Below are 13329 nucleotides of genomic sequence, written 5' to 3' on the forward strand. Positions count from 1 at the left end.
AAGATGCTTTTGAAGTTAGCTTATTTTGTCTTTCCTTAACTGACCTTCTAAGTTCTTTAAATACAAAATTTGCCCACTCCTATTTTCACAAAAAGATATTATGATTAATTCTTTATGATGATTTTTAAAAGGATTAGCAGTTTTTCAAAGGCTATAACAAAAGACAAGAAGGGCATTATATAATGATAAAAGGATCAATACAAAAAGAGGATCTTAAAATCATTAACATATATGCACCCAATTCAGGATCACCTAAATAAATAAAGCAAAGACACAAAGGGAGAAACTGACACTAATACAATAACAGTAGGAGACTTTAACACCCCACTGACATCAATGGACAGATCATCCAGACAGAAAATCAATAAGGTAACAGAGGTCCTAAAGGACACAATAGACGAGTTGGACTTAACTGATCTCTAAAGGACATTACATCCAAAACCAGAATACACATTCTATTCTGTAGAATGCACATTTTTCAAGTGCACATGGAACATTCACCAGGAAAGACCACATACTAAGTCACAAACAAGCCTCAAAAAATTTAAGAGGATGGAAATTACACCACACATCTTTTCTGACCACAACAGTATGAAACTAGAAATCAACTAGAGAAAGAAAAATGGGAAAAGAACAAACACATGGAGACTAAACAACATGCTACTAAAAAACCAATGGGCCAATGGTAAAATCGAAGAAGTCAGAAAACACCTTGGGACAAATGAAAAGTAAAACATAACTTTATAAAACCTATGGGATCCTGCAAAAGCAGTTCTAAGAGGGAAATTCACAGTGAGACAGGCCTTTCAAGAAACAAGGAAAATCTCAAACAACTTAGCCTACCACCTAAAAGAATCAGAAAAAGAAGAACAAAGCCCTAAGTCAGCAGAAGGAAGGAAATAATAAAGATCAGAGAGGAAATAAAATAGAGATTAAAAAAATAATAGAAAAAAATCAATGAAACTAAGAGCCGGTATTTTGAAAAGATAAACAAAAATGGACAAACCTCTAGCCAGGCTCACCAAGAAGAAGAGAGAGGACCCAAATAAACAAAATAAGAAATGAAAAGAGTAGAGTAGAAATAACAAATACCATAGAAATACAAAAATAACAGAATACTAAGAACATTTATATCCCAACACATCGGGCAACGTAGAAGAAATGGACAAATTTCTAGAAACATACAGCCTGCCAAGACCGAGTCAAGAAGAAATAGACAATTTGAAGAGACCAATTGCTAGAAGTGAAATAGAATTGCCAATAACAAAACTACCTGCAAACGAAAGTCTAGGACCAGACAGCTTCACTGGGGAATTCTACCAAACATGTAAAGAAGAGCTAAAACCTATCCTTCTAATACTATTCCAAATTATTAAAGAGGATGAAACACTCCCAAACTCATTCTACAAGGCCACTATTACCCTGAAACCAAAACCAGACAAAGATGCTACAAAAAGTGAAAATTACAGACCAATATTCTTGATGAATATAGATGCAAAAATCCTCATCAAAATATTAGCAAACCAAGTCAAACAACATATAAAAAGGATCATACACCATGATCAAGCTGGACTTATTCTGGGGACACAAGGATGGTTCAACATATGCAAATCCATTAATGTGGCACATGGCACTAACAAAAAGAAAGACAAAAACCACATGATCATTTCAATAGATGCTGAAAAATTATTTGACAAAATTCAACATCCATTCATCATAAGAACTCTCATCAAAGTGGGTACAGAAGGAACATATCTCAACATAATAAAGGCCATTTATGACAAACCCACAGCCAACATAATGCTCAATGGTGAAAAGATGAAAGCTTTCCTGTTAAATTAAGGAACAAGACAAGGATGCCTACTCTCACCCCTTCTATTTAACATAGTATTGGAAGTACTAGCCAAAGTTATCAAACAAGGGAAAAAAGGGTATCCAAATTGGAAGGGACTGCAGATGACATGATACTCTATACAGAGAACCCTAAAGTCCCCACCCAAAAACTTTTAGAATAAATTAATTCAGCAAGGTTGAAGGATACAAGATTAATATACAGCAATCTGTTGCATTTCTATACACTAGTAATGAAATATCAGAAAGAGAAAGTTAAAAAAAAATCCCATTTAAAACTGCATCAAATGAAGAAAAAAACCTAGGAATAAACCTAATCAAGGAGGTTAAAGACCTACACACTGAAAACTATAAAACATTGATAAAGGAAAGTGAAAATGATTAAAAGAAATGGAAAGATATTCCCATGCTCTTGGATTGGAAGAATCAGTATTATTAAAATGGCCACACTACCCAAAGAAATCTACAGATTGCATCTCCTATCATTTTTCACAGAAATAGAATAATCCTAAAATTTATATGGAACCACAAAAGGCCCCAAATTGCCAGAGCAATCCTGAGAAAAAAAGAACAAAGCAGGAGGTATAAACCTCCCAGACCTCAGACTATACTGCAAAGCTACAGTAATCAAAACAGTGTGGTACTGGCACAAAAAAACAGATACATAGATCAGTGGAACAGAACAGAGAGCCCAGAAATAAACCCACGCACCTACAATCAATCTATGACAAAGGAGGCAAGAATATACAATGGAGAAAAGACAGTTTTTTCAACAAGTGGTGCTAGGAAAACTGGACGGCTACAGGTAAAACAATAGGATTAGAAAATTCCCTCACACCATATACAAAAATAAACTCAAAATGGATTAAAGACCTAAATATACAACCTGAAACCATAAAACTCCTAGAAGAGAACATAGGCAGGACACTCTTTGACATAAATCATAGCAGTATTTTTTGGATCTGTCCCCTAAGGCAAAATAAATAAAAGCAAAAATTAACAAATGGGACCCAATTAAATTTAAAAGCTTTTGCACAGCAAAGGAAGCCATCAACAAATCAAAAAGACAACCTATGGGGGCTTCCCTGGTGGCGCAGTGGTTGAGAATCTGCCTGCTAATGCAGGGGACACGGGTTTGAGTCCTGGTCTGGGAGGATCCCACATGCTGCAGAGCGACTAGGCCCGTGGGCCACAACTACTGAGCCTGCGCGTCTGGAGCCTGTGCTCCGCAACAAGAGAAGCCACGATAGTGAGAGGCCCGCGCACTGCGATGAAGAGTGGCCCCCGCTTGCCGCAGCTGGAGAACGCCCTCGCACAGAAATGAAGACCCAACATAGCAAGCAATCAATCAATCAATCAATCAAAAAAAAAAAGCTCATTTCCTCCTCTTCCCCTTTAAAAAAAAAAAAAAAAAAAAAGACAACCTATGGAATCAGAGAAAATATCTGCAAATGATGCAACTTACCCAAAATATACAAACAGCTGATACAGCTTAATATCAAAAAAAACAAGCAATCCAATCAAAACATGGGCAGAAGACTTGAATAGATATTTTCCCAAAGAAGACATACAGATGGCTAACAGGCACACGAAAAGATGCTCATCATGACTAATTACTCAAAAACTACAAATCAAAACCACAAAGAGGTATCACCTCACACTTGTCAAAATGTCTATATCAAAATGTCTACAAATAACAAATGTTGGAGAGGATGTGGAGAAAAGGGAGTCCTCATACATTTTTTATGGAAATGTAAATTGGTGCAGCCACTATGGAAGATAGTATGGAGGGTCCTTAAAAAACTAAAAATAGAACTACCATAAGATCCAGCAATTGCACTCCTGAGTATATATCCAGAAAAAAAGGAAACACTAATTCAAAAAGAGACATGTACCACAATGTTCATAGCAGCACTATGTACAATAGCCAAGACATGGAAGCAACCCAAGTGCCCATCAGCAGATGATTGGATCATGAAGATGTGACACACACACACACACACACACACACACAGAGGAATATTACTCAGCCATTAAAAAGAATGAAATATTGCCATCTGTAGCAACATGGAGAGACCTAGAGAATATTAATGCTTAGTGAAGTAAGTCAGACAGAGAAAGATAAATACTGTATGATATCATTCATATGTGGGATCTAAAAAGTCATACAAATGAATGTATATACAAAACAGAAACAGACTCAAAGAAATAGAAAACAAACTTATGGTTACCAAAGAGGAAGGGGGGGAGAGGGACAAATTAGGGGTATGGGTTTAACAGATACAAACTACTATACATAAAATAGATAAGCAACAGGAATTTACTTTCTAGCACAGGGAATTATACCCAATATCTCATAGTAACCTATAAGGGAATATAATGTGCAAAAACTGAATCACTATGCTGTACACCTGAAACTAATACAGTATTGTAGATCAACTGAACTTCAATAAAAAGTTAGCAGTTTGGGGGACTTCCCTGGTGGTCCAGTGGGTAAGACTCTGTGCTCCCAATGCAGGGGGCCCAGGTTCGATCCCTGGTTGGGGAACTAGATTCCACATGCATGCCACAACTAAGAAATCTGCATGCCGCAACTAAAGATCCCGCATACCGCAACTAAACATGCTGCGACGAAGATCCCACGTGCCGCAACTAAGACCCCGTGCAGCCAAAATAAATAAATAAATAGTTAGCAGTTTTTGTTGTGCAGTATGAAATCTATTAAGTTGTAGAGTGACTTCACATATCTTAAAGAGATAACACAGGTGAAAGCTATTTAAAAAGTGAAGTGCTAGGCAAATATAACATTATTAAATCAAACATTAATCATTAGTTCTTTCAAATCAATAGACTTAATGTGTTAGTTTAGACTGGGCTGTGGAATTATAAAGTAGTCCTGATATTCTATTTCTTCATTATTTATTTCCTTACATGTAAGTTGAAGTCATTTCAAGAAAGTAGGATATGCATGTTTTAAAATATAAAAAAGTTACCAGAAATATCTAAATAATAATGTATATATTAAAAAATACTCCAAACATTCCAACATCAGATAGATGACACACATAAAACACTCTTACCTCGTCATCTGAATAGCTGTAGGCAGATGATACAGCTACCCACATCTTACTGGCTACTGTAGCTGCTTGTTTCATACCAGATTTTAGCACATCCATCTTGGGCCCTGAGAGTATATTGTCCAGCTTTAGCCCTGACAAAGAATTTACCACAGAACCCAATGAGCCATGTGGTGAAGAACGGACCAGTGCTGATAAAGAAGCTGAACGTTCTTTATGACCTCGAGAGGGAGTTTGTTGCCTGAAACGCCCAGTAAAAGTTTTAGATCTGGACACTGCAGGGGAGCTCTTTTCACTTTCAGGACTTCCCTGTGCTGCTGGACCATGATCTAAAGGTAGGCTTGATCTCCTCTCTAAAGGGTGAATAAATGCACTGGTAGTGCCAGGCTCTCTGTTTCCCTCTTCATGTAATTCCATACTAGAAGACTTGCTACCCAAGGGACTCTTTAGATTCATATAGCTTTCAATTTCATCAGCCAGATTACGTGCAATAACTGGAGAAAACAACTTATCTTCTGAATCAGGAGTTTTTTCTCCTATACATTCAGTGGCTAAAAGTGACAAAGGATCTAGTCCAGTTTCAACATCTTCCCTCTCAATAGCTTTAGCAACACCACATAAACTACTTCTCTTATTTACTAGATCTTTGGATCCTGCTTTCAAGTCTCTGGACTGATTACTGTCATTTTGTAGGCTGTCACATGCATCCTTTGTCACAGTAGTTTTAGCTACATTTTCATCACCCACAGGTTCTATGAACTCTTGGCTTTCCTCAAGCATCTCTAACACCGATGACGATCTGCGCTCAGAATCCCAAGTGCTTTCAGACACACGAGTCCTAGTGTCAGCTGGATGACAGCTAATACTCTCAAAGCTATGGGTTCTTGCAATATGAAGTGGAGAAGTCTTAGGACCCGTCAATGCTGCTGTGAGAATCCTGGCATCTGCTCCCATCATGATAGCCACTTCACTTGAATTCAAGTCCAAACTGCTCTTCTTAAGCAACATTCCTGCTCGACTTTCAGAACTAAAACTACAGCTTCTCTCCGGAAAATGCTTTTGTCTTTTTTCTCCTCTATCACCATTCTTCTTGAGGTTAGTAACTTCGCCAAAGACTGCATTTTCAACTGGATCTTGAGTAGAAAACAGTACATTTGATGTACTACCTAAAAAGAGAAAGTACAATATTAAAAATAAATCTCTATTTTCTGATGTAACTTTTATAAAAATGTTTTTTTTCTAATTTTTGAAAGTGACACATACTCAGAGTAAAAGATTCAGAAAGGTAAGATGGTATACAGAAAAAGTCCAAAAATTACTCCATTCAACCCTGCCTCTCAGAGATAACATTTTAATGTATAATCTGCCTTTCATCCTCTATGCATATACACATACATTTTAAAAAAAGATCGTGCAATATATACTGTATATACCTATATTGTTCATAAAAGATATGACATCTATCAATAAATATACATCTATAAACATGTTTTATATTTTAAGAGTTTTATGTTCAGTTTAAGAAATATATTCCACATTAAATAGCAGACCTAAAAAGAAATAATCTCTTCTGTCTTCGGTTTCATATATCTAATTCAACAAGTATTTGCCAGGAATCTACCCTGCAGAAAGCAAATTCATAATCATAGAGAAATTATATATTTGCTATAGCCAAAGCCTTACTTCTCCAAAGTAAAAGGATCTAGAATGGAGCGCTTAGAATTGGCAAATTCCAAGAAGCCTGATTGAATAGCCAGAATTTTTTCAGATATGTTTATTCCTTCAACAAATATCTGAATTCCTACTAGCACCCACTATGTGAGGTGCTAAGAATACAATGGAGAAAAAAATGGACATAATCCCAGCCCTCACAGAGGTCAATCTTGTTTGAGCAAGTGGAACAAAATTATGCCAGTGTCTGTAGGAACCTCCCCCAGCTTTGGGGGATGCAGGTAGTCGTTAGCTCTTTGCTACCATGCAATTTTTCCACGCCAAGACCAAAAGCTATTTCTAGTTGCATCATTAGCAGAACTTAAGTCTACCCATTCATATTTAGGATTCTCATTTGTTTTTTAAAAAGTATAATGACCTGGGAGTTTGGGGGGCAAAGTTGTCATTGATAAGATCTTTTTTTTTAATCTTCCAAATTGATTTCAAGGTTCTTTTTAATATTACAAATTGGTATCTACTAATAATCACAATCATTCCAATTAAACAGAATAATAAGCATTTAGAGATATTTTTAAAGCATTTAAGGGAATTAAATTAGCCTATTTTATAACTCCGAAGTTTGTACCTGCTTTGAAAACTTTTACCAATATTTGAGAAAAGATCTTTGCAAATTTACTCGTTCTCATATCATTTCTAGGAAATTTAGTGTCACATTTTGTTCAATTTTAAAATAAAATTGACTGTTTGATATATTGGCAAAAGCCTCATTACCACCTCCTCTTTTCTTAATAGAATAAATCTTCCTACATCAAAATGTAACATGGAAATAAGATCAATAAAAAGAGAAGAAAATGCACCAGTCCCCAGACCATGTCCATTTCAATATTCTGAGAAGATTCTAAACCTCTGATGAAGAAAACTCTGCCCTCCTTTTTTTTTTTTTTAACCTGCTATCAATAGGTTGGGAAAATGGGATAAACAATATATATATCAATTATTTTTTTCAAAAAACATGTAGCTCCACCTCATTAGCAAAACACTACCCCCTCACCCCCTGTAAAATAACCGAACTTGGTATCACAATAAAAAAAAAAAACAACTTTAGGAATAATGAGTATTTCCACGTTGACTTAAAAAGCTGAGCGAATTAATTTCTATAAAGTCATACAATAGATACACTTACAGATAGACAGCTGACTTTAGGGAAGTGAATTGTAGCTACTACTAACAAAAGGCAAATGGCGCAGGCCAGTTTCATTGTCTTTTAAAATCATACACTTAGACATATGCCTTAAGGGTACTTGGGAGGACGACACATAATTGAAGGCAGTAAACTCAAATTCATGGGAGTCACACACAACAGTTATTCATTACAAATACTTAACCATAAATAGAAAGTGGCTCAGGGTACCTAGAATAATTGGGCAAAAATTAAAGACCCGCTGGTATTTTTGTGCAGAACGTTAAGTGATGTGAATCTTTTTCTTCCATTTCCCTTCAGGCTTAGGAATTACCCTGCCACACACAAGCCCTTTGGAATTTGACCACATAACTGCCTCTCTGTTCAGGATGAGTATAGCAGGCCCATCCTACAGTCCTCTCTCATTATCAACCATAGGAAAGGAGGACGGAACTCAGAACAAGCACTATAATAAGAAAAGGTATTCCAAATAACAACTAAACACACTTAATACCCTTCCTTTTAAAAATGAATTATCTTTAAATAACTTTTTAAATTTCTTCTTTAGCACATTTATAGGATTCAGCTTACTTCTGGCTCTTTAGCATGTTCATTACAATTAAGTTAGCAATTTATAATGTCATTAAAGACACACGTGTACCTATAGAAGTGTATTTTAAATATGTAATAACCAATATGTAAAGACTCACCAGTGCTACTTTTCCTGCCGTTGACATCAAATATACCAGATGGAACTTTCACAATACTGCCGCCCCATGCAGGAGGTTCAGTAGGACTCTGGGGCTCTGCACTAGGTGGTGAATGTTTGGCCACAACAGCAGAGACATCGCATACCTCTGGGAAAAAATATTTGGATGTTATCATTCCTATTTTTGCCAGTATTGAACAGAAACAAAGTATTTTTTTAATATATTTTATGTACTTTTTCTCTATTTTATTACTGATTTATTTTATGCCATAAATCTTGCCAGTACTAACTGAAATAAATGCTTTATTTTAACATTCATAATCCTAACTTGAGCATTCCTGAGCGAATAAATTAAGGCTTTGGCCTTCTGTCACACTCCTCATCACTTGTCAAGTAGGAGAGGGGCTTTCTTCTGCATAATTCTAGAGCATAAAGTAAGTGACATCATTAAAGAAAGTGTACTTTTTTGTAAGAGGATAGGAAGAACATCGTATTATCAAAAAGCCAAAATATTCCTCCGTATTTCCTTAAAATGGCTACTACAAATCATTTCTCATTTCTATCTCAATGAGTCCCCTAAAAAAAGGAAAACTACACAGTCTGTATTGGAACCTAGAAATGAAAAATATCGACTTAGATATTTGAAGGACTTCTAGTGAAAGAGCATTTTAAAATAAAAGGTACACTGGAATACAAGTTTGATGACTAAGAGTTTAGTCCTGGTTCTGTCACCAAGTAGTTATTTAACACTGGCAAATGAATACCTTGATGGGTTGCAGTTTCCTACAAAGTTGAGGGCTGACCTACAGAGTCTCTAAAGATCTCTTAAATTCTAAAATTCAGAGACTACCAAAAATCTATCATACATAAGAGTACATAGTATCTTATAAGCCCAGACTTTACATTTCTGGAAATTATCACCAAAATTATCAAATAAGACTTTTTTTTTTTTTTTTTTTTTTTTTAAACTGAAGTGCAGCTTTTTTTTTTTTTTTTAATTTTATAGCTACTTTATTTATTTATTTATTTATTTTTGGCTGTGTTGGGTCTTCGGTTCGTGCGAGGGCTTTCTCTGGTTACGGCAAGTGGGGGCCACTCTTCATCGCGGTGCGGGGACCGCTCTTCATCGCGGTGCGCGGGCCTTTCACTATCGCGGCCCCTCCCGTTGCGGGGCACAGGCTCCAGACGCGCAGGCTCAGTAGTTGTGGCTCACGGGCCCAGCTGCTCCGTGGCATGTGGGATCTTCCCAGACCAGGGCTCGAACCCGTGTCCCCTGCATTAGCAGGCAGATTCTCAACCACTGCGCCACCAGGGAAGTCCTCAAATAAGACTTTTAATTAATATAGGTATTTTTCTAAGTAAAGCTAGTAAATATCAGTACTTAACCTTCTGTTGGCACTTTTGTTTTAGTTATCAAGTCTCCTGATAGTTGTTCTTCAGGCACATGAATTTCTGCATCATCCTTTATAAGTTCATCCTTAGACCCATAGCCTTGGTCAGACTGACCACCTGTTAAAAAGAATGTAGGCTGACATATGAATGTTTTCATATATTTATAGTCCAGCTATAAAATGTCAAAAGGAAATTCCACCAACTTACACAATTAAACTTGTAAAAAAAGAAGAGAAGAAAGCTCATGAAGCACACAAAACATTTTACAACAATGGTAAGAAGCAAAGAACAGTAGAAACAGGAACATCAAAGACTAAAAACCATTACACACTTGGAAGCAGTGAATCTTAATTTAATTTCCTTATCTATAAATTAGTAGATTTGGATAAGATGTTTTGAAAGTTTCTTTTGGAGTGCATCTACAGAATGCTACCTTTTGTGTAAGAAAGAAGTGGAAATAAAACAAGCATATATCTGCTTACTTTTGCAAAAAGAAATACAGGAATAATAAACCAGAAAACAATAAAACTGGTTACCTACAAGGGATGGGGGAAAATAGGATGGAAGGGATCAAGAGAGAGGAAACTTCTCTAAATATGGTTATCATATTGTTTTTATTTTTGGAAATGTATTAACTTCTACATGTACAAAAACTTAAATCAACAAAACTGAGGGCCAGGGTGTAACTAAAACTGAATGCACACGGAAACAAACAAAACCAATTGTTTATGAATAACACGATCACACCGAAAGGATGGGGGAGGACTAATGTAATGTGTAACTTTTAACACATTATTTTGAGTATATACCCTAGTCATGGGGGGTAACAGTCAAATCCTAAACTCCTTAGGTTTATTTCTCACAGGGGAATGGGTATAGCAATTCTGAAATTATATTATGTGCACTGTAGGACTGAGCAAATGAGTAAATGTGATGATGTTGGGAGCCAAGATTCTTACTGTGGAAGAAGAGAGATTTTTAAAAAGTGAAATGAAGGAAGGCAAAGAAAAACCTGTGGGGCTGATTTGGAATTAGAAGTATTTCTAAAATACGTACACATTTTTTCTACCTCTGCTGAAAAAGTCTAGAATGACAACACCCTGGAGGGAGTAAGCATTTCTAGAGTCCAGACCTTCGTTTCTAAAATCCTTGAAGAAAAGGCTGATTCCAGAGCTCAGTCAGGGAAGGTACAAGAATGAGCCAGGAATGTTTTGTTATGCAAGAAAGCAAGTGCTCAAAAACATGAGAGGACATCTCTAAAGAACATTCAAAAGAATATTATCTTATAAATGTGAGGGGACGATAGAGTTGGCAAAATCACCACCTTATAGCCATCACAGTAAAGATTGGTTCAGGCAAGAATCATCAATGGATGATAAATTTAAAAGAGAAAGTGTAATGAAAAAGAAGATATTGTTGCATAGTCTCAGTGTCTCTTCACAAATAGCTTATTATCTGCAAGGGGGATAATGGTAACTAATAGAAACCGAACACTGACATCAAGTGATCAAAATTAACATTACCAATGAGGGGCAGACAGACATTGTGTGCCTCTGGGTTGTGATAATCTCAGAAGGATTTAACATAATTTTTGTAGAAGAGCCATGGATGCATAACCTAATCTAATCACAGGGAAACATCAGACAAACTCAAATTTGGCAGCATTCCACAAAATAACTGGACTTATTCTTCATAAAGGTCAAGGTTATGGAAGACAAAGAAAAGGTGGGGAACTGTGCCTGGTTAAAGGAGACTAAAGAGGAGTTAAAGTACCACAAAGGACATTATAGCTGACAACACTGGAATACAGACTATATATTAAAGGAGTAGAATAATGTTTTCCTGAATTTGGAAACTATACTGTGGTTATGTAAGAGCAAATACCACTGAAGTATTAAGAGGTAAAAGGGCAAGATGTATGCAATCTACTCTCACATAATTTAGGGGAAAAAAGTGCATGTGTACAGAAAGAAACTGATAAAGCAGATGTGTCAAACTAAAAGTGAATGAATCTAAATAAAAGTTATTCAAGAGTTCTTCGTACTATTCTTGAAACATTTAATAAGTTTAAAATTATTTCAATAGTTTTTTAAAAGTCTATTTTGGCTTTAATGTTCTATCATTTAAAACTGAAATAAAGGCAAGTTACTAGGGGATCATTATAAAGGATGTCAGTGAAAAACACATAAAACAAAAAATATAGTGCCTTCCACTGTCTACCACTTTTTATTTTTATTTTTTTCACTTTCTACCACTTTTTTAACTGCCATTCAAACTTTGGGTTTGCCATATAACAAAAGAATTAAGCTTTAAAAAAAACTGCTATTTAGATAACCAACAAGGACCTGCTATATAGCACAGGGAACTATACTCAATATTTTGTAATAACCTATAAGGGAAAAAAATCTGAAAAAGAATATATATGTGTGTATGTGTATATAACTGAATCACTGTACACCTGAAATTAACACAATACTGTAAATCTACTGTACTTCGATTTAAAAAAAAAATTTTTTTTTTAATTAAAAAAAAATACTGGGCTTCCCTGGTGGCGCAGTGGTTAAGAATCTGCCTGCCAATGCAGGGGACACGGGTTCGAGCCCTGGTCTGGGAAGATCCCACATGCAGCGGAGCAACTGGGCCCGTGAGCCACAACCACTGAGCCTGCGCGTCTGGAGCCTGTGCTCCGCAACAAGAGAGGCCGCGATAGTGAGAGGCCCGCGCACCGCGATGAAGAGTGGTCCCTGCTTTGCCACAACTAGAGAAAGCCCTCGCACAGAAACGAAGACCCAACACAGCCATAAATAAATAAAATAAAAATAAATTTAAAAAAAATAAAAAAAAAACAACACATGAATTGTGGATCAAAGTTGTTCGGTTGGGGGACTAACCTTGATGGTCATCAAGCACAGGCTTTGTAAAAATACCATCACGTATTCTATTTATTGGATTTCTCAGGTGTGTAAAAACTTCTTACTAGTTCATTATGCTTACATGAGCTGGTACCATACCAAAGGCTCCAAAACCGGGACGTGATCCTTCCCTGGCTCTTTATCCCTCGGGGCTGACATGAAACCATCTCTGGGGGACCGGTGAGGGCTGAAGCTTGCCTGGCCAGAGCCCCTCTCATAGCTCCTTTTTCCCAAATGAACTTGGCACCTTTAACAGCCAGCTCTTTGTCTGGGTGCTGCTGATTCAGCTGGTCAAAGAGGGGTCTCGGGCCAGGTTGGGATTCTCAATGGATTTTATAGACATCGTTCTCCTACAGATGGTTTTTTCTTTTTTTTTTTTTTAATGACCCCTACTCTAAGGGACTAATTGTTTGAATTGTATCTTTCCCTATATGTTAAACCAGATTTAAGACGATTTTGTAACCACAGTATGTAATCAGAGCAAATAGAGTATTTTCAGATATATACCTTGTTCTGTACTTCATGTAGGGTGTGCTG

At 36.4% G+C, this 13329-nt stretch overlaps 1 protein-coding gene across 6 annotated transcripts in view; it reads right to left on the reverse strand.

Moving 5' to 3' along the window:
* Positions 1 to 13329, reverse strand: part of DENND4C (DENN domain containing 4C) — a 135337-nt gene that overhangs the window by 26494 nt on the left and 95514 nt on the right. For all 6 annotated transcript variants that reach the window (XM_057549344.1, XM_057549342.1, XM_057549343.1 and 3 more), the window contains 3 exons: positions 9875 to 9997; positions 8490 to 8636; positions 4932 to 6094 (listed from right to left, as the gene is read on the reverse strand). In XM_057549344.1, the coding sequence (XP_057405327.1) occupies positions 4932 to 6094; positions 8490 to 8636; positions 9875 to 9997 (1433 nt within the window). The remainder of the gene's footprint in view (positions 1 to 4931; positions 6095 to 8489; positions 8637 to 9874; positions 9998 to 13329) is intronic.

Source organism: Balaenoptera acutorostrata, chromosome 6, assembly GCF_949987535.1.
Source record: "Balaenoptera acutorostrata chromosome 6, mBalAcu1.1, whole genome shotgun sequence".
Lineage (NCBI taxonomy): Eukaryota > Metazoa > Chordata > Mammalia > Artiodactyla > Balaenopteridae > Balaenoptera > Balaenoptera acutorostrata.